Here is a 22,345-nt window from a genome sequence, read left to right as displayed (position 1 = left end):
GACGCCGATTGGCTCGCTGCGGCGGGGCGGCGGGGAGACGGGCGGCTCGCCGGCCCAATGGAGTGCGAGGGGAGGGAGGCGGGGCAGGGGGAGGGAGGCGGGCGGGCGCGGCCGGACGTGAGCGCGCGGCGGGGGGCGGCCCTTCCGGCGGGGCAGGGAGGGGGCCGCTGGGTACGCGCAGGGCGGCGGGGGCAGCATGGCGGAAGACGAGAGCGACCAGGAGGCGGAGCGCCTCAGCGAGGAGCTGGAGGCCCTGGCGCCGCCGGGCCCGCCGCCGCCGCTGGGCAGCCAGGCCTACTGCCGCCGCTTCTGCCAGGTGGGCGGCAGCGCTCGCCTGGGGGCTCCCGGGGTGGGGGGAGCCGGCCCGGCCCGGCCACGGGCTGTGGGGAGGGGAACGGCAGCTCCGGGGGGGGGGGGGGAAGGAAGGGGGGAAGGAAGGGGGGAGCTCCGTGCTGGGCCCCGGGGGGGGGGAGAGTGGGGAGGGGCCTGCGGGGTGGGGGGGGAGGGCGGGGGGGGGGGGGGGGGGGGTGGGGGGGGGGGGGGCGCCGTGCCCGGGGCCGCCCCGGCCGGTGGGACACGTGGGGGAGGGCCTCGGGGCCGCTCCCGGTAGTGAGGGCTCGGTACCCGGGGTGCTGCCTCCCCCCTCTCCCCCGGCCCGCAGCGCGTCCTCGCACCCGGCCGCCCCGTGCGGAGCGCCAACAGGTTGCCGCTCCTGGTTGCTGTCGCCGGCAGGTGCTGGCTGCCACGGGGGTGGCACCCGGTCCGTCCCAGCCGCCGTGCTTGCCCTTCTCCAAAGCACGGCCCGGGCGGTGTTGGATGGAAGCGCTTCGTTTCGTCAGCTCCTTGGACATTTACCGCTGCGCCTGTTTTCTTCCATTTCAGTAAAGGGGTTTCTCGGTTATTATTTTGTGTTCCTAACCCTTAGTGGAACACTTAATTGACACGTTATTTATTGCAGTTTTTGTCTGAAACTGTCTCAGCGTACCGCTCAGTAAGCCTCCAGGCTGCTTTTTGGTTTTATCTCAGTGCTCTTATTATTTTCTGTTCATCAGCGTGTATATCTATTCTGTATGAACTTAGCGCATCCGTCTCAAGACCCGTGAGGCCAGTAAAAAGAGAAGCGAATGTTTTTGGAAGTGTGGTGTAAATCACAGAATCACACTGTGGTTCTGTAAGAAGGGACAACTGTATTTCATTAAGTTGGCAGGTTGGAAGGATACACAGGCTTCTGTCAAGATTACAAGTTTTATCTTAAATTTTTCTAGCCGCGCTTGCTGCATGTTGAGCTCATGCTGATGAGGAAGTGGAGGCAGGGTAATAGTTTCATATGCTAATGCCAATCCCATTTCCTAGACAAAGGTAGGAATTAGTGGGGAAGAGGACAAGACCAGGGGATGAATTTCCCTATGAAACGGTTGTATCACAGTTATTGACGGTAGAGTATCTGTCACTTGACCTTGACTTCTCTTGCAGTTTCTTTTGTATAGCAGGAGTGCCAGGCCCTCTCCCCTACTTTGTTTTGCTTCTAGTTTATGAACTCTTCGTGTGGGCAGCCAATGTTGAGAGTTTATAAAGGGCTCAGTTTCTTTTCTTTTAAATTTATTTTAAACAATGCGTAGTTGAAATAATCTGGTTGAAAGTGAGATAATATAATAACGCTTTGTCTCCAGGGTCTTTTCTTGTTGGAATTTGGCCTGGTGATCAGCAGTAATGTGCTCACTCAAAATACGGTCTTCCATGTTTTGTTTAAGCACGTTTTGTAATAATGGATTCCTCTACTGATTTAACTGTGTAAATGCAGGGTCTCAACTGGTGTAGTGTGCTAGCATAAAAAGCTAGTATTTGCATGTAATCTTTTGTGGCTTTATACCCAGTGAAGTTGCACGTGCTCTACGTGAGCTCGTTTACCCTCAGGTTGGCAGTGGGATGGATATTTGTGTCTCTCCATACGTGGACGTACAGAGGGCTCGTAGACTCTTGGAGTATTCAGGAAGCGATGGAATGTGTTTGTGTTTACTTCTTCAGAAAGTATCGTAAATGTATGTCAAGTTTAGGTCACCTTTTTCTTGTAGCATTTCTTATAAAGGGTGATTTCTCATTTAAATCATGTTATTTGATTAGGTGTAGCTTTCTTTTCTTCCAGGTATGTCTCTTAGTGTAGTTTTTTCTCTTAGCTTCTATAGTTTGTTGGATCATGTTGCTTTGTATTTTTCTGTCCAGAGCTTCTGGCTGTTCTGCAGATCGAGCCTCCACCTCATTCCACCCCACACTGATAACACAATTTTGCTTGTCCTAATGTTTTTTTGGCGCTAATGCACGTCCCAGTTTGCGTAGTGTGTTCCTCTTGTTTTGTGTCAAAAGTTGAGGGGTGATTGTAGATAGTTACTTAGCAATAATACTGTAGGCTTGAACTACCTGAAATAAACATTTTTATATTTCAGAATAACTGTCCATGTGTGTAGCCAGTAGTTATATAGTTACATTGCTGTCTTAAATGTGCACGCATCCATGCTTCCCAGAGCTGCAGCAAAAACAAAGCAAGGCGTAAAGCCTTTTCAGTCCGTTGAGTCTTTTAACGAAGGTGGAAGCAAAGACCTTCTGACTGATCTTAGAGTAAGAGATTGACCTAGACCCTGATAAGCGTTAATGTGCACATCTTTTGTTCCAGAAGTCTGTTAAAAAGGTGAGAAAAATCTGTAAACAGCCAGTTGGGTGCTCTGGAGGCCTGGAGTATTGCAGCTGAACTTCGCTTTCAGACAGTTGATGAAGTAACAGTTACCAAAGGTGACTCTGGATTATCAGAGCATTTGCCTAAATGTGCACCTCATCACAATTCAGCGATACAAGAACCAACTCGGAATGTGGCGACGCTAAAGCCGTGTCTGCTTTCTGGGATCTGTTTCGGTGTTGTAGGTAGGCACGGCTGCACAGTGCCATTACGCCCTGACCCTTCCAAGGCAAATGGAACAAAATGTTTTCTTAGGTTACTTGAGGTTGATAACATGGGGAAGACAAAATCAAGATTCCTGTGGCTGGGAATGAAGAGAGACAATTGGAAGATAAGTGCCCAGTTGATGCATCTGTGTTTCCTTCTAAGATTGCTGATTGGGCATTTCTTCGTGTTTATAAAGTTCGCTGTGTATTGGAACAGTGTTGGGGAAAAACAAGTCTAGTGTTCCCAGCTTTGGCAAGCAAAAGAACGAGGCGTCTGTGACTAGTAGAAATTTGAAAGGTGGTACCTAGGAGAAACCCCAGTCTAAACGTTTGCAAGATTTTCCTGAGCTCAACTGGTTCTGTCACATGCAGAATTCATAATTCTGTTCAGATTTATCAGGGACTCCTTCCCTGCCTCTGTGACCGGAGTCCTTGGGAGCTTCCCATGTGAGGGAGAAGAAACAAAGAGGGGCAGATAAAGTAGTGTAGGCAGTTGCTTTTGCTGTGAGCGTGGAGGGAGTGCTTCTATAGTTAGAAGGATGAATTTGATTTGAGAACAAACCTTAGCAGCCAGATGGAAAGTGAACATAGCTTGCTTTGTTGCACTTGACGTGGCTGTGGCTTTATCAACTAGCTTGGAATCGCTTATTCTCTACAGAGACTTTTCTCATAACATCAAGTACTATCAAAATATTACAGTTTACACCCAGCATTTCTGTAGTTGTCCACATGGCTGCATAACTCTACCAGGTGTTGTTTTCTTGTTGTTCAGTACTGACTCAAACAAACACAAGGTGATTCTGGTGTAAAGTAATGCTGTGAGGGCTAAATGCTACTTGATCTTCTTTCACTGGGGCATCAGCTTACTGCCTTCCAATATGAGCTGACCTCCTGAAATAAAGGTTGCCTGGTTTGCTTACGTGAATTGGTGGTATCTTGAGTCACTGCTAGAAAAGCAGTTCTTGGGTTTATAAGTTCAGAAGCGAAGAATTAAAACTTAATGCAGTAGAGAAGATGGTGGTTACTGGATTTATTACAGTACACATACAAAAAATGAAATCAGTGGTATATGGCTTAACCACCATCTGTATCTATACCACTGTGTCTGTTTCAGTGTCTGCATTATGTTGTGTGGACAAACGTAGAAAAATACACGCACATTTGAATGTACTTCCAACTTTGGGATTAATACACTTTCATAGTTGTTGCCATGTGCTTAAATTTGATAGTATTTGCACTTGATTCTTACTTTGATCTTCAAGACAGTAGTTGCTAAGTTGCTCTTATATTTTATACAGAAAAGGCTTTAGGTTTTGCCAAACTTATCTATCATTAATTTTGGACTATTGGCTATTGGGATACATTTGATATCCATATGCTGCTGCTTTACAGTTTAGTTACAGAAGTCTTGCTGAGCTGAGTGCTAGTAATGACAAGTGATCTCTTCAATTTCTTTTAAGCTTTTTTCTCTTTGAAAAGGTATAATTTGAGCCAATCGTTTTCTCTTGCAGTGAGGTGTGGTGTTCTAGTTTTTTTTTTCTGTAGCTTTTTGAATAAAAAAACTTTATAGTTAGTGGGTCAAGTTTTGAGAGCACCATTCCAAGTCAGATTTGTCTTATTTGACAGACATTTTTAGTTTTCATAATGTGTGATATTGCTAATTAAATTAAAGAGCAAATCATACTGTCTGTAATAACTAAATTAAAAAAGCATCTAAGAATACCATGCTGATTTGAAACACATTTGAAAGTTTGTGTGTTCTTATTTTTTTTTTACTGTGTCTTTCTCCTTTTGGCTGGGGAAAAAAACGAGTGTGTTCAATTTGCTACCAGGTAGCAGCTTAGTATTGTGCTGCTTGAGATGCAGGCTTAAAAAGAAATCCTTACAAATTACAAGTGGTAAGCACCATTTACTCCCAAGCTTAATGCCGGATGTAAGCTTCAGTTCTGTTAATGATGACATGTCTGCAAAGAATGGTATTGGTGGTGGCACTGTTTCCTTTCTCACTTGATTAGAAACCTGATAAGCCACATGTAGCATACCTGGTTGTTTTCAGTCAACTTTTAGGGAGAATTCGGGAGGAGGAGCAGTTGATTTGCAGCTTCTTTATTTGCAGATTGATTTATTTGTACACTGAAGGAGGCAGTCCTTAGTGCTGTGGCCTTACCATTAACATTATGAAGTCTTTTCTTATTCACATACTGATTCCCTCTTCATAGTCTCCTCAACCTCTGTGTCTGCTTTATCTTGAGAAATCACCTCCCATGCTGTAAATATTAACCCCTTCTTTCAGCTTTTAGAAAACGGATAGGTTTCTGGGATTTTAGCATTATCTTGTTTTCATTCCTTTGTGTTTGTATACTTCTCAGGATCATGGTAATGTTTTACTCCTCCAGTTCTCCGGAACTTTTTATGACTCAGTCATCAGCTTCTTTGTACTGCTTCTTTTCCAGTTTATAACGCCTTCTCTCAAAGTTTAGCTTTTGTAGGAAAAATAAGCTTTCCAGTTTTGTGTGGAAAAATGTGTAAAGATTCTTGTAATGTAGGTGTTGCAGGTTTGTACACCTAAAAAGAAGCATGTCTGTTGAATGATGCTTCTGTAGCATAGTCTGGCAGATTACAGATTGTTTCTTACTCAGACATCTTCAGGGAATGAAAGGCAGATTTATTTTTATTCAGCAGCATAGAAGTAACAAAAGGTAGCACAGAAATTAGAAAAGGCCTGTTTAGATGGCAATTGTTCAGATGAGGAGAATAAATACTTGTGTTTTTTTAACTTGAAACTCACCTAAGTTGTGTCTTACTAATATCACTTGTGATCTGAACTTGTGTGTTGATAAGTCAGTTCACATGTCAACTGTCTATGTATGTAATCAAAACAATTCCACAAATTGGTTGATTTTCGCTCTAGGGGGGACTGATTGAAAGGTGAGGAGAAATATTACACCAATATTTACATTGAAATCTTATACATGTACATTAACTCTATGCTACAAGGAGCCAAATCTACTTCTCTAGGGTTAACATATAATTTCACTGCCGTGCAAATGATAGATGGTAAATATGGATGGAAGCTTGCTCTTTGGTTAACTAAATGTAACGGGTATGTAGAACACTGCCTTGAGTAGCGTTCATACTTAAAGCAAGCTGAGCCAAATCCATGGGCTTTCAGCGGCTGCGGGTGGGGGGAAGCATTTAGCTTTGAGGGTAGAGCCTTGGCAGAAACATGCCTTATAGAATGTGTCATACCGTTGCTGGGTGATGTTTTTTCTTTTGCCAGAAGTGTGATTATGTTTGGTTATTCCTTATGTAATGTTCACACGTGAATTGCAGTAAAGCCATTGCTTACATCCATTTTTTAGTTAGTGATTTCAAATGGTTTCATGTGATGTATTGATTAAATGTTTTATAGAGCCTGAAAGTTTTAAGATCTTTCCTACTGTTATTTGGCCAATTAAATCCCTTTCCGTAGGGATACAGTTAGCTTGACTGTATGTCAAAATGTAACAAAATTTTGGCCATTGACTCAATAAAATTAAAAAAGGTTAAAAAAAAAAAAGTTTGATTATTTTTTTCTGATGATTCCAGGCAGAATACTCCAGCTAGAATACATTTGGCATTACTCAAGGTTTACTTGTACTCTTCTAGAACTGAACTTTTGTGTTTGAGCTGCTCTGGTACTTCTGGGATAGTCAGCCAGCGTTAGCTGTTGCTTTTAATGATGATTTTTAATTGTCAGGAAAGTCATATTTAAACAAGCTTTTTTTTTTTTTTTCCTTGACACTTTAAATCCTTTTTGGTTGGATTTATTTTATTCTGTACCAAGCACCATATTTGTTACTTCATTTTCTGTGCCAGCTAGCTTTCTTGATAACTGTAAACAGCAGTACTCACAGAGCTGTTGTGGCTTTAATCCCACGGTGACATCCTTTACTGTTAAATCTCACAGGAAAGAAAAAAACAAGTAATTCATTTCAAATTCTAGTCATGACAAAACTTTACCATTTCTTTTTGTTGTTGCGGAGAGGGACAAGAAAAGGAGAGGGGAAACAGGTTGTGGGCAGAAAGGTGCTTCAGTCTCCCTTCCAGTGATCTGTCTGTATCTGCACTGAATGAGAGAGTTTCATGGGTGGTGGTAATTTGAAAGGTCAAGACAGGGTTAGAGAACAGAATCATGGAGGAAATGGAGAATGATGCATGGAGAGTCCCTAAGCGTGTAAAAAAAAATTGCACCCAAACGGAGTTCAGGAAGGGAATTGTTGCAGAAATTCTTAAAAAAAAAAAAAAAAAAAAAAAAACACCTTCTTCTGTCTTTCTGCACTGTATATTGGACAAAGAACATGTCACTCTCCTGGCAATATTACGTGCTTCTTGTTTGGCTGACTTCATTAAATCAAAATTATTTTTCTTGTTAAAAATGTGCTCATGAGCATAAACTTTAAATATTTAAGCATTTAGCATTCAAGCAGCGTAATTATTGGATTTTTCTGAGGTGTTAATGTTACAACTTCACAAGATAAGGGTGACCATATGCATGTCCCTTAGAGTTTTGTTTTCCTTTAAGAATATCAGAAGTGGTAAAGTTAGGGATTTTGTTTTGATTTGGGGGATTTTCCTGGTTGTTTGTTGTAAACCTTGACTTATTTCAAAGCATGGCACCAAAAAAAGGTGTTTCAGTTAAAGAAAAAGCTATTGCATGAGGGTGCTTAAAAGCAGACATTGATGTATGTGTAGAATTGATAAACATTTATTTTTTCCCTTTACAAATAGAATGTGTATGCAGGGTGGCTTAGGATTTATTTCACACATAGTTTAGCACTTTTTTCACTGTTTTATTGATGATAGATGCAAGTCTGAGAATTTGACTAATTTTATATATGTAAAAGTATATATTTTTCCTGGGACTGACAGATTGCATGTTTTCAGGTATCCATACTCTGAAAATAAGTACACCATTCATATTCATAGAACCACAGAATGGTTTGGGTTGGAAGGAACCTTAAAACCTATCCAGTTCCACCCCCCTGCCATGGGCAGGGACACCTCCCACCAGACCAGGTTGCCGGAAGCCCCATCCAGCCTGGCCTTGAGCACCTCCAGGGAGTGAAGCATCCACGGCTTCTCTGGGCAGCCTGTGCCAGTGCCTCATCACCCTCATAGCAAAGAATTTCTTCCTAGTATCTAATCTGAACCTACCCTCTTTCAGTATAAAGCCATTCCTCCTTGTCCTGTCCCTACACACCCTGACAAAGAGTCCGTTCCCAGCTTTCCTGTAGCCCCCTTTAGGTACTGGAAGGCCACTGTAATGTCTCCCCCGGAGCCTTCTCTTCTTCAGGCTGAAAAACCCCAACTCCCTCAGCCTGTCCCATAGGAGAGGTGCTCCAGCCCTCTGAGCATCCTTGTGGCCATCCTCTGGGCCCATTCCAACAGGTCTATGATACTCCTCAGCAGTTTCAAGTGTGTCTGGGAGGGGGTTTCTGTGAATTTCTGTGGATATATTTGAATTTCAGGCTAATTGCCTACTCCAATGCAGTGTTGCTGTTGGCCAAGTTCTTCTTCTCTATGCTACCTGTGGTACTTCATGGTAGGGTGGTGAGCCAGTTAACAAAGCCAGTGCAGACAACGACTGATGGCTTTGGGGAGAACAGGCTGTTCGCTGGCAAGCTAGCCCCTGAACTAGCTTGCTTTGGGATCAGGTGAGTTTGTTGGTGCAGCAAAGGCAACTAGTAGGACTGCACAGGCTTTTGTAAGGTAGGACTATGCCTGTTGGAGACTGCCGTGTCCAACTTTGTTTTCAGCATGACTTTTCATTGCATTCATTCTGAGTTCTGATTATTTGCAGAAGCAATAACCCTGACATTAGTACCAGAATCTTACCAGAAGTTCATATATACCTAATTAATGAAATGAGCAAATGCAGTAACTTTGATCTCTCTATATACTTTCATAAGCATTAGATAGAGCCTTCTATTTATGTAGTTAGTAGCTTTCAGAGGATGTCTTTTTCAGCTCATGCGGTCTTTCATCCGCAGTATCCCTTCAGTGAAGAGATCCATAGCTTGATTTCAGTGCGAAAAACTATCTCCTGTAATTCCTTTTGTTCCTGTTTACCAACCTCATTGATCCTTATGTGAAATTTATTTTGCTACATAGCATTTGTTGCCTTTCTTCAAAGCTATTCTAGTCCTGCTGTGTTGTCTTTTAAAATCCAAATGGGTAGATACCAGAATAGCATGTGACTTGAAACATGTGGGGATGTGCTGTGGTTTTGAGTAGGTAGTGCTCTGCTTTGCTGCCTTAACTACTCTCCTCGTATTTAGTTTGCATTCTTGAGCACTGTGATGCACATTGAGGTGATGTTTTCATGAAAACAGATAGTATAATAACAGTCTTGCACCAGAGTGGTAACTGCTAAATTTGAAGGCCATCATATTAAATGTTTTGGCTGTTTTTTTCCCCAAGTATCGTTGCATGCTTGTCTGTGTCGAATTTCATCACTTGCTGTCAAATCCTTTCTACGGTTATTTACAGTTAGCACCTTCTGCTACCAAGACAAAATTGGTATCATAAGAAAATGTTTGTTGTCTCACTGGTTGAAATTATGTCCGAACATATCAGTACTGTGGCTGTCAAGCCGAAGTGTTGTAGAATACCACGGTGGGAACCGAAACTTTCTCTGCCTTGTTGTTAGACCACTTAGAGGCTAAACCCACCAAAAGCTGTTTTCTGCTGCTTTGTTTTTCCTAAGACTTTTGTAGTTCCCTGTGCAAGGCACCTTGTTAGAAATATTTCAGAGAGCTCACAATAGATGGTGTCAGTGTAATTTTATTAAGTGCTTGTTCTTCCTTGCAAGAGGAAGAGGATTTATTAATGAGTCTACTAATTCTCCTCCGGTTGACCTAGATACTTGCTGCATTAAACTAACTGATTTTCAAATAGGAATTATTGAAATAAATTTGGCAGAAAGAATACAATTGCAAAACAAAAATCAGCCTTGGCTGTTTTTTGTGAGGATAAAAGATTACTGGTCCCATTACAAATAGCTGCTTTGCTTTAGAGCAACTCTAACCAGCCTGTCAGAAATGGGACACTGGCCTGTTCGTGTTGCAGAGCCCTAACTGAACTTAGCTAAAGTTTTTAGCTTTTTAGCTTTGGAGCTAAAAATGTCGGCTGTTCAACTTGACTTTTAAATTCTTTATTTAGCTGATGGGCAACAGGACAAATCTGAGAGGGATTCACAGACTTGAAGTCAAAAAGAAATCCTGAAGGAAAATACCTGATTTTTGTTTCAATTTATTCCTTGAGTCACTCACTGGTTCCTTGTGTGTGCTTTAGCTTTTCCTTCGTAACATGACTGATGGCATTGTGTTCCCTCAGCTTCTCACTTCCTAAGGGTGTAGGAGATCTCAGTGAAGTTTCCTCAGCAGGAACAGAGTGCCCCAAGCCCTAGTGCCCAGCTAGGCCTCTCTCTTCTGCTTCTACTGAAGCTGTGCCATTGCGATGGAGGAAAAACGAGAGAGCAGTAAATGAGCAAAGGAGGCCCAAGCAGTAGTGCAGTGAGAAAGGCAACGTGCCAGAGCATGGAGGAAACCTGTCTTTTCAGTCCCTGCTGAGTGCTGCCTATGACCTGCATCTTGGCTGTTGATTAAAAGAGTGGACAGACCCAAAGCCCTTGGCCTCCTTATAGCTGTTGGACAGCAGTGTAATGACCAGTCTGCTACAGAGTTGGTGGGTGCTTTTTCCCATGGGTGTTTTAGTGCTGAGCTCAACTCAGTACTGTCTACGTGTGGAGCGTTCTGAGTGGACTGGGCCTCAGAGGAATTCAGCGTGGTGATACCGAATAGTGCTGGCTTAGTGAGCCTCTGTGTGGGCACGGGCAGTGCCAGAAACATGGGTATTCCTGCACTTAATAATACAACTAAGATCGACTAGATGACCAGGCAAGGATTTAATCAATGTTTCCATTAAAACACCTATTTTACACCTTCATGTTGCTTTATAAATAGTGGTACAGTTCCGTAACTGTAGATCAGGGCACAATTTGCTTTAAGTTCTGTCATGCACATAAAAAAAAAAAGACCAAACTTAGTTATTTTTTCAAATAGGAAGGAGTGACTGCTTGTACCCTTTTCTGCTGACATGAAGACTAGAATAGTGCAGGCTAGTCATTTTCCTCCCTGAAAGTTTGTTTAGAAAAGGCTGTCTGAGAATTGTTACAGAGACTCTAATTGGTTTCCTGTTGCAAAATAAAAACTTAAGTTTAAATGCAGAATGTAGTAACTACTGTGATACTATATTAGTATGAACTATTTCCTGGACTTACCCTCTGAAAAGACTCGGTTGAAGATTCTTTGTGGTACATCTTTTATAATGTAAGTCATAACGTCTCTGTTTTTTAAAATCTGGCACAAAAATGGTCGGTATTCTGTTTTTGTGGAATGAGATTTCTTTTGGGTGATTAAACCCTACTTCTGAGGAAGTAGGGAAAACGAAGTGGGTATGATATTAACTATTTTTTTTTCTAACTAAAGAGGATGTTTTCGGTTTGTAATACAGGTTTCAATGCTTTTGTCATTAGGTTGTTGAAGACTATGCTGGAAGATGGCAGGTTCCTTTGCCTCAGCTTCAGGTGCTTCAAACGGCTCTCTGTTGTTTCACGTCTGCCTGTGTATCATTTCCAGCTGAATGTGAGCACGTACAATATGTATTGAGTAGCCTAGCTTTGTAAGTACATCTTATTTTTTTATTACTATTTTCTGTAAAATGTGGAATGTCAGTGTTGTAGTTTTATAATAGTGATAGGTTTTCAGAGGTCCTCAGAGCTTTTAGGAGTGGTTTTGCCAGGTTACTTAGCTGTGTGGAACAAAGTCACACATGGTAACAAAAGAACAGCTAACTGTGGATATGAAAACTATAATTCAGGTAAGTCATTTTATGTCATTAAGCATTCAAGCTGCATATTCCAGTGTTGTGTCATAAGGGTTTTCTGACGAAACAAATTATCTGAAGAAATAAGTCAAGTGATCACCTTACAGATGGCTTTCATGGGAAAAATACTTTTTGGAATATTTGAAGACCGACCTTTGGCAGCATGTAATTGTAAATGTGTTACTGAAAGTATTTATTGTTCTACTCCAATGATGTAATAAGCTAAGTGTTTGCTGAGATAAACAAATTTCTTATATTGGTTAAGAAATTAATCAATTTTAAAATTGATTTTTTTTTTACATTCAAGTCATGAAAATGCATATGGAAATGACTTGTTATGACTTTTGGTCAGTTAACTGTATATTCAATTTGACAGAGAACTGCAGAGTGTATCTTATTACAATCTTGGTTTTCTTGTGGTGGTTTTCCCACATGAAGGCTGAAAGTGTCAGGGTAATGATCAATACATAGCAAAAGTCCATTTTTTTCTGCTGTTAGAACCTAATTTTAATATTTCAAAAACTTTAGTGTTCAACAGAAGAAGACGACAAAATCTTTGAGTTAGTTATCCCAGACACAATGTACTTGATTTTCTCATCAACAGATGGAGATAAAAACCCAAAAGCTTAGCTTTATTGCTAGTTCAGTTTGAGTAAAGCAGATTTATCTGTCCAGCTTTCTTGTTGAGTACTGATTTCAGATACAGCCTAGTGTCTCAGTTCAGAATTTATTCGGAAACTTCTCATCATGCTTCATCAAGTCTTCGGAGGTGAATGTTCTCAGCCTTTACTTTGTCTGGAGGAACTCTTTCTATTCTTCTAGAGCTATTAGTAATAATTATATACAAATTAAAGTTTTATTGGGTATACTTGTACAAATATCTGCTATCTTTAAATGTTGGTGAAACTTCACCAGTGAGACCTATGGGGGGAGGGGGGAGGATGCTATTTGACATGAGACTATTTATGGAATCAGAAGATAATGATTTTTATAGTGGAATACTTAGGTATCATCTGCTAACAACTAGCAAATGAATCAAAAGATGGTGACCTCTCTTTTTCACTAGTTTTTAGAAAAACTCATTTCATGAAGGTCAAACCACACCTGTAAACAATTCCAATTATCAGAGTAGTGCGGATGTGGAGTGGAAATTACAAATTCAGGTGTATCAGGTGTATCTTGTATTTAGGATGGTCACCATTGCTGCTAATCTAGAACTGAACTGATTGCTGACTTCCTAATGCCCTTGTCTGTCTTGGTTTTTGAAGCTGAGTTTACTTGCTGACATTTCTTCCTGTTCTAGAATTACTGAATAATGAGTTTGTTTTTTCTTCTGAATCTGCTTGATTGGCGATATCATAAAGGCATTGTAGGACTTAACAGTCCAAGTTACCTAGGAAACCTTGCTCAAATCTCTTTCGAAAATGTGATGTGTATTAAGTCCTAGTTCTTAGAGAACAAAAATCTGCCCATGTTGTCACACTTGAGTAAGACTTCCTGGGTAACTAGATGATAAAGTATTTATTTACAGTAGTGACTGTTGCATTTCCTATGTGTACTAGCCATGCTCATCATCACAAATGAGGCAGCATCTGTACTACATTAATAGAGTTCTCTATTAATGCTGTCGGTGTTCTTAGACAATCTTCTAATGCCGGTAATATAAGAAGTGATGTTAGGGAAAGTCAGAAGCACCATTATTGCAGACAGATGGATTTAAATTAGGTGTGCAATATTGCAGACTGTTTTAAGATAGCAAGGCCAAGCTGGAATTGGCTATAGTGATTTTAACGGAATGTACACTGGTGACTAGGAAATACAAATGTTTCAATAGCTTCCTTTATTAGTCTCGAAAGATTGTGAAGCAAGGGTGTTGATGCAGAAGAAAACTGCAGTTTATGCTTGATCACTGTTAGTTTCCGTTTTTTTGGTCAGGATCTTACTGTCTTTAAGTCAGTCAAAACAAATGAAAACTGACGCTTATGTAAATTGCTATAAACACTTTTGTCTTAGCCAATTATGAAGTTCCAGTGTGGCTGCTTTCCAGATCATGACATGACTGAAGCATGACTTTTACTGGGAGTCAATAGGCTGCAATTTTTTTTTATTGACATGAAGATGAGATAATGTATTTCTGGACAAAGTACTTATTTGGGTACTGATTTTTTTAGTACGTATTTCAGCTGCGACTCGAAGATCTAATCTGTAGAAATATCCTGTCATTGAGCTTGACGAATGTGTATCTTAAATTTTCTAGCTAATCTAAGAGAGAGCTTACTGCAGCATAATCTAAAGAAAACCTAGTTTCGTGATTCTCTTTCATTATTTCCGTAACTATTTCCATAGTAAACTTTTGAAATTTTTGGACTTTTAAAGAACATTTTAGAAAATTCTGCTTATGTGAATATTAAGGTTTTTTAATTGGCATTATTCCTGAAAATAAGAGGGAAAATGTTTTTAAACTGCTCTTTAAATTCTTCTATGTCTGCTTTATTGAAAATGAAAGACTTTGTTTTGTAGGGATACTTCGGCTGTTAATTTCAAATGTAATGAGGATATGAGAGTGACTTGAAATTTGGGGATAATTACAACGAATTTAAATGTTATGCAAAATAGTACCCTGTTCAGCAGTTTGTGAAAACCTGCCTTTTGTTTTAAGAGATGTTGCAACGAAAGACTAAATATGGTAGCCAGGAAAGAAATTGCTGTCAGTAAGATCTTGAGTCAAAGAACAGTAAGTGGAAGAGTGCTGGAACTTCACTCGGTTTTTGTCTTCTACCTTCTTTTTTCCTAAAAAAAAAAATGATCCATGTGTTCTCATGTTACGAGACCAAAAGCCTTTGCTGTTCTGTTCTTTAAAACACACTAGATGCACACAGTTGTGCTTTCCACACTGTTTCCATTCAACTTTGAATTTTCATCTTACTCTGTCAGAGTCACTCAGATACCGACTGCCTCCTGTTAGTGACTTCTGCAGCCAGCAGTTGCAGGTTATGTTAATGCAATACTTGATAGTTACTTTTCCTAATAGAAATAATATTTCTCAGAATCTTAAGGCAGAGCAGTAGCAGATGTGCTGGAGCTGTCTGCTGATTCACTGACTGAATTGCAAGTAATATCTAGAAGTATGCTTCTGTAGGTGAAAACTTAAAATTGTCCTGAGCATTGGAAGGTTCATTTTTACCAACCTCTCTGATTCTGCTAGCAGGGGATTGTTTTTCCTCAGTCACTGCAATGAAAAAATAAATGAAAAAAAAAAAAGCTAGAACATTATTTTAATATGATGGAAAACATGGAGGCCACTGTTAACACTTGAGACAGTTGGAATCTAGTCTGCTTTTGCAAGAGTCAGTCCTGCCTTCTCCTTTTTCTGCCACCTCTTTTGAGGTAACACTTGTCAATTTGCATTACTGCACTGGGATCTGTTTTGCCTAAAACTTTGTTTGTGGTAAAATCAAAGTTTAATCAACTCATTTGAATGCCAAGCAGGAGGTGAATGTAGTTCCGTTTACACATTGCACAAAAGCTACTTCTGGAAATAATCTTTAAAGGCTTTTGTTTTGAAATATGAAATTAATAGCACCTTTAAACCTGCATCTCTTCAGAGAGATTTCAGTGGGTGTTACAATAAGGCAGGTTGAAATGGAATAAAATGTGTTAGTACAAGATGCTCATCATACTTGAAAATAGGAATTGCTGGGAATCTGCACTTACATAAAGTCAGTATGCCTTATATAATGTGTGCACTCTTCAGTAATTGTATAGCTATCCTCTTACTTCCTCAAAAGTGCTGCATATCTGACAAATGTTTTGGTGGATGATCACTTTTTTTTAACGGTGAGTGAGGAACAGCAGTATGGAGGATGTTAAAGTCCTTGAGAGAGAAGAACAGGCAGATACTGTATGTAAGTCTAGATGACCTGAATTTACGAAAACAGTGTAGCCGTGGGGATTATAACTTATTCTTAAGTATTCTGTTTGATTGCTAATTTGGACTTGTTAGATACCATATGTTAACAGCTATAGATAAGTTATTTGTGACCTGATGATTGGTGAAAAATGTGTTTCAGGGCGTGGGGGAAGTCTAACTGCAAAAGTCCAGCACAGACTATAAGACCAATGTTAAATTTTAGAACTGAGTAGTGTTTAGAGCCTCTAGGTATTAGCCAAAACTTTTACATTGATTGTTCAGTGCTGGCAAGGACTCAAAACGTATGAAAATGCTATTTTGTTTTAGCGCTATGGAAAGCAGTAGAATTACAGTAGTTTCATTTCTTGAATGGACATTTTTAGTTTGGTTGACTTGTCACTACTTCTGTTTTTTAGGAGTTTTTTTGAATTGCTGCTGTTCTTTGGAAAGGATGAGTTCTATGAAGATCCTTTGAAAGATATTTTAGGTTCAATCCAGGTAGTGTTGCCTACTTTCATATAAACCTTTGATAATGCTATTTTAGTACATGTGAAGACAAGTTGTTTTTTTTTTTGTGGATATATAACCTGGAGGAAATATGCCATTATAATAAGAGATGAGTTGCTTTACTTGCATTTATACCAACAAATTAATAAAAAGGATATTTTTAAGGGAAAGCCATTTATTCTTATATTTATCATCAGTATTTCTATTGGAATTTTTCTGGACTAGGAAAAACACAAATTGTTTTCTTTTTAAAACCACTTTTTGATTCAAGACTTAATCTGTGCTTTTCCTATATAGAAGAGAAGCTGTGCTTGTTTGTGCCTAATTAGAGCTTAATGTCATCCTCCATCCAGTGTGGTGTTTGTTTTTTTTTTTTTACCACCTCATGACATGAAAGGTCAAGTTTACCTCTGTGGTTTTAAACAGTAAATTGGAAATTGAAGCTATATTTCATTGAACTCTTCAGGTCAGCATGAACTGGCATTGTTAAAAACTTTTTTGCTCTTGGCTAGGCTGGGACAATTTTTGGTATGTCTGTATACTACCGTGTAAGAGAAATGTTCCCAGATTTAACATCTAGACCTTTTTTTTACCAGATAAGGGTTGGGTTTTCATGGTGTTTTTTGTTGTTGTCTTTTTTTTTTTTTGGACCTGGGCCGGTTTTGAGAGTTGAGTTCAGCGCATGTGAAAGAAAGCACTTGTGCCAACCACGAGAGAATAAACTTGATGTGGAAACAGAAGGTGAAAAACAGGGCTGGTTCTGCTGTTAAGACTGATAATGAAACTGCAGTTTGAGGAATAGCTATTCTCCTGTGATTTTTACGTTGACACCTTTCTGTTATCACTGCTGCAAAGTCAGCACTGCTTACCTTAATTATCTAAACAGCAGCAATTATATTCTTACTGAGAATTAGTGGAAGAATAGGGTCAAGGAGTGGCTTAGCAGCCCCATGAATGGGTATGGTCTCTTGCAGAAGAGTAATGGGGTGTTTCGGTAGTCCTTTGGTAAGTGCTTTTCAAAAGTAGTCTATGAACAAGAAATAATTTTACCAAGTGTGATGCATAGTAATTTATTCTGTGTGCTTTTGTATTACAATTCCCAAGTGCTTTGACTTTTAAACGATAAACGTATTTAAATGCATCTTTACATAATTTTCTTGATAAAGAACATCTGAATCTGTTGTATAATCAAACTGGTAGTGAAGAGCATTGTTTCGTTTATTTAACTGTTCTCTACCATTGAACATATTCATCTGAATATGAAAGAAAATATTGAGGAATTGGAAAAAAAAAGAATTTGCAGAAAAGTACATATGTGAAGAAGTTAATTGCATATGCATAGAAGCTATTTTTCAATTGCATTGTTAGTCATCTCAGCTCACTTTATAAACAACCCACAAGAAAGCTAAGATACCATTTTAGTTCCATTTCAAAAATAGATACTTTTTTCTTGTGACTGTTAATCAACAGTGGAATTCTTATGTTGATACTTTTACCAGCAAGTAAAAATGGGGGAAGGGAGGTATGGAACTTGGCATATATTAAAATCCTGGGTGGCTAAAACACTACATATTGTTGTAGGCAACCATGATTTCTGTTAGATAGAAATTTGGATTAAAATGATTGCTTGAGGGCTAGTGATTCACACGGCTTAGTTCAATTTTTCGCTTAAGCTTGGAAGAGTTTAGACTTCATCACTGCATCACAATTCCAGTGTCAACATGTCGGAATCTGTGCAGACTAGCATCAGATGAAGACTTTTCCCACAGAGTTATGCCGATAATATCTCATAATTCAATGGAAGCAATTTGCATTGTTATGCAAATGGAAGACTCTTGCTGAGTGCCAGTAGAAAATATTCTGGCTTCCACAGTTCTGTGTTACAGAATATGAGTTGTTGCTTTAGGACTTTATCGAGGCCCAGTCAAGACTTTGTAGGTTCAATTGTTGACTGAGGAAATACTTGAATGTGAATGGGTTTGCTAGTTTATATTTAGACCACCCAAGAAGATATTATTTGTAGACAACGCTTATTTTCATCTTTCTAACTGTTTTCTTTTTTCTTGTAGGAATGTCAGAACCTTCTAAATAGATACAGAAATATGAACCTGGAACTAGTGACTCGAATCATTCGAGATGGTGGACCATGGGAGGATCCAGTATTACAAGCAATTCTTAAAGCAAAGCCTGTATCACAGGACTTAGGTACTTAAATCACCTTGTAATTGTTTTTTTTAGAGTGCTGGAAAATGTGCTGTTAGGCTTTTTTGATATTAGGATCAAGTGTTGTCAGCTGGTTTTGCACACAATTGTTTTGAAGTTAAGTATCAGTCCCTCTTTTGAAAGAAAACTAGATCTCTGTGCTAATAGCTTTAGTCTACTTTTATAGTACAGGGATCAAGTTACTCAGATACAAGAAGCTACTGAGCAGTGAGCAGTCACTTAAAAATGTGTTTACAACATCCAGGTGTTCTAACCCAGGAAGAGCATATAGAGAAAGTTGACTTTAGTTAGGCTACTGAAGTATCATGATCGGAGGGGTCCTGATATGTAGTTTTTTCTCATGGTCCTATGACTAATTTATTTTTTTCTTTTAAGTTTACGTACTTGGGATTGGGGCTTTTCTTGGCTCTGTTTAGAATTAAGCCTGTGATTACATCTGGTAGCTGCTTTGTGTTTATGGTAGTATATATAATAGTTGGGTTTTAAAGAAAGATTATTTTTTTCAAACCATGCATGTAGACAAATGTAACCTGGCAGTTAATGAATGTTTGTAAGGGTAAAAATGGCGTGTATCCAATCTACAGTGAAGTCTTTACTAGCCTCTTCTGTATTTGCTAGCAATGTTAATGGAGGACCTCTTGAAAATTGTTTCCATTTGATAGTGATAAAAATACTAGTTCTTCTCTAGTTATGGTGCAGTGAATGATTCAAATTCATGACTTTCTGGAATGGGCACATTGTTATAAACAGAGGAGGAAGAGGATGAACCACAGAAAGTGGTTTGGTAGCAAATTAATCTGATTCATTGGGCAGTCTTTGATTGTTGCTTGTCTCTCTTGTGAAGTAAGCAGTTGACTTACAGTTTACCTTTGATTTTTTTTTACATATCTGATAAACTTCTGGACATATATATACAGAAACAAAATGAAAACAAACATTATCCTTGTTTTATTCTGCATTGCATGACTAACTGGTAGTTTTGGTGGTTATCATCTGAAGCTAGGTGTTAAATGGAAGAAAAAGTTTTAATCTAAAAAGATTAGTATATATAATAGAACATTTCAGGAAGGAATGAAAGTATGTATGACTCAGTAGGAATTTGAAATGTTTTGTTCCATCTCTCTCTCTCCAGCAAAGATTTAATTAATCCTTTTTCTTATTGATTTCCTTGATCAGCATGAAGCCATTTGATTATGATGAGTAACAGTTCAAGAATTCTTCCTTAGTTTTACCTGGCAGAGAAGGATGAGACTGCCTATTGTCATTAGCTGATCACTTTGTTTCCTTTCATGGAAAGCTACATTTCCTTCCCCTCTGCCTAGGTTTTCTTCCTCTTCGTATCTGCTGATTAACCCCTCTCCACACATCTCATCTGCGATCACAAACATTATATTTTAGATAACGCCTTTTGGAAATGTTTTCTTTTTTGTTTCACTTCATCTAAAATCTGATTCTTATGAAATCTTAAAGCAAACATTCTGTGCTGCTTTATTAGCTGGCAGTATCTGGTGTATGTTTTGAAATTTGGCCATAGAGTTCCCTCAGGGGTCTCTTTTAAATGAGGGAAAACTGCTTATTATTGCTGAATCATCAACCATTACTCATGAAAGTCAGATGGATGAATAAATATGTACTGTGTGAACTACATAATCTTGTCCTGGATTCACCAGTTACACAGAAGGTTAGGCCAAGACAAACCTTGCTGTGTCTGTCCTTACTTGAATTGTAGTGTACTTTAGGATGTTGCAGAGTATATTGAGATGGCTGGAAAGGAAGGTAGTCTGGGGTTTTACAGAAAAATAGCAGGGTTTGATATGGGTTGGAATTTTTTGCAGCATAGATGCAATAAATAGGTGATGAAGAGTAGGACAGCCTAATGTGATGGTCTAAAAGAGAGTATTGTAGACAGGAACATTCAGTTGTAAGCAGTTAATTATTTTTGAAGCTGATGGTTGGCATCTATCTCTCCAAAGCAAAGCACTGCACATGCTGCCTGGACAAGAATAGATGTTGTTTTCCCCAAGCTGTTTTTAATATATTGCAGACTTGTGTAAATGCTACTATAGTTAGTGGTTGTCTTCTGCTTTGGAGACTTAGAAGCCTTGTAAATGCCTTCTTGGAAAAAGAGGGCATTCCATGACAGGGAGGGAGCAGAGCCCTGCAAGTTGTTTAGCTGGAACTCACAGCCTGTTTAAAAACGGGCACACTGAGCTAAGAATTTACAGCACCAAGTGGGAATGTACAACAAGCAGTATTGTGGACTGCAATCTTTCCTTGTTGGAAGGTAGAGGATGCTATAGCCAGTTGTTACGCGTACAGCATTTTCTTAAAATTAGAAGAGAATAACAGGTAACTATTTCTGGCCTGAGATTTTTGATTGTTCAATAATCTCTTGTGTACTGGTTGCTTATGGAACTGATGATGGGATTTATTACCTGAAGTATGTTAACTCAAACTTAAGGAGAGGCCTTTAATTAGCCTTAAGGATTATTCTGTGTGATCACTGCTTACAGCAGTTCAGTGACCATTGTTAGACACGGTCTTTTCTGTCTTCATCTTTACTATGTTTGTACCCCAAAGTGCTAATGGGTAGTGGGAATAACATCATCTGTTAAGGTAGAGCTTATGATAAATCTACTAATGAAGCTGATGTAAAACCTTGTATCACTTTCAGTAATGCACCTGAAATGTTCACTTGCGTGTATTATCATTTGCTTTCATAAGATACAGATGGCAGAGAAATGCTGTTTCTGAACATAAAGAATGTCTTTCAAACAGAGGAACTTAAAAAAAATTTTAAGTGAAAGCTTGTTACACAAGTAATGTTTGATTTCAGGAAAACATTTTCTCTTGGCTGTTCAGGTTGTGGTTTTCAGTAATGCTTCGATTTTTTTTTTTAATCCTTCCAAGTGTCACTTTAAGTTGCTTGTAACTTTCCTCGCACAGGTTCCTTCTAAGATATAAACTCCCTCTGCTTGCTTCTAGCCTTCATTGACTTTAAATCGGTGGTCCTTTTTTTTTTTTTTTTTAATACGGAACACTGTAGTACTGCAAGCTATGCACTAAAATTGTCTTTTTGGAATATTTCTCTATCTTATGGGAGTTGTGGAGAATACAAGAGGCAGATTGGGCCATAGTGTCCAAGATATTACATAAACGTTAATGCAATATTAAGACCTCAAAGTGCACTTACTTGAAAAGATGCAAACAATTCTCAAAATAAAAGCAGCATTACAGAATTTTGTGGACTCGAGTGACACTTTAACTTGTAATGCTAAGAGATAATAGAATCTGTATAGTCTTTTAAAATAGAGATCTAAAAGATGACATATTTCATTATTTTTGAATTGCTTAAATGTGTAGTATTGAGTGTTTCTTTCAGTTGAAATTAGTTCATTGAAATACTTAGCTTCTAGATAGGAAAAAATCAACTTCCAGCAAGCTAGGCCAATACTTAAGGGTATCTAGGCAGTTAGGTGTGTGTGTGGGGGAAAAACACCCAGCATTATTTTTAGAGGAAGGAACAGTGGATATATTCCATTTCTCCAAGCAAAACCAGAAGTGTTCAAAGATATTTAAAACAGCTTGTGAATTGCAGATAACTTTTTCCCTACTCCAAGCTGTTCCATTTTAATGCGTAAGAATATCCTGGGTTGATTTAAATATTTATAGTTATAGTATTGGAAGTGATGTAGATCCTGTAGTTCAGACAATCATCTAGATTCCAGTGCTGAGAAAGGAAGGAATTTTCTTTCTTGAAAATGTTCATATTTGCTTCTGAATTGTGTGTATTTTCACTAATCCTTTGCAGCACCTTGTGTTGATCAACAAATAGAAACGAAA

The 22,345-nt window shown here is 39.1% G+C and overlaps 1 protein-coding gene across 4 annotated transcripts in view; it reads left to right on the top strand.

Annotated features, from left to right (window-relative positions):
* The first annotated feature begins 133 nt into the window (after positions 1-133).
* ZNF654 (zinc finger protein 654) overlaps positions 134-22,345 on the top strand; it is a 36,290-nt gene continuing 14,078 nt past the window's right edge. Inside the window, exons 1-4 of one of the 4 annotated variants that reach the window (XM_067002067.1) lie at positions 135-316; positions 11,513-11,658; positions 16,189-16,270; positions 18,349-18,484. In XM_067002067.1, coding sequence (XP_066858168.1) covers positions 197-316; positions 11,513-11,658; positions 16,189-16,270; positions 18,349-18,484 — 484 coding nt within the window. In that variant the 5' untranslated portion in view covers positions 135-196. Of the gene's footprint in view, positions 317-11,512; positions 11,659-16,188; positions 16,271-17,046; positions 18,214-18,348; positions 18,485-22,345 lie in introns of those variants that run through there. The other 3 variants (XM_067002075.1, XM_013186666.3, XM_013186638.3) reach the window with 3 other exon arrangements.

This window comes from Anser cygnoides, chromosome 1 (assembly GCF_040182565.1).
Source record: "Anser cygnoides isolate HZ-2024a breed goose chromosome 1, Taihu_goose_T2T_genome, whole genome shotgun sequence".
In the NCBI taxonomy this organism is placed as follows: domain Eukaryota; kingdom Metazoa; phylum Chordata; class Aves; order Anseriformes; family Anatidae; genus Anser; species Anser cygnoides.
Note: the sequence above shows the minus strand (reverse complement) of the source record. Positions and strands in the feature narration are given on the sequence as shown.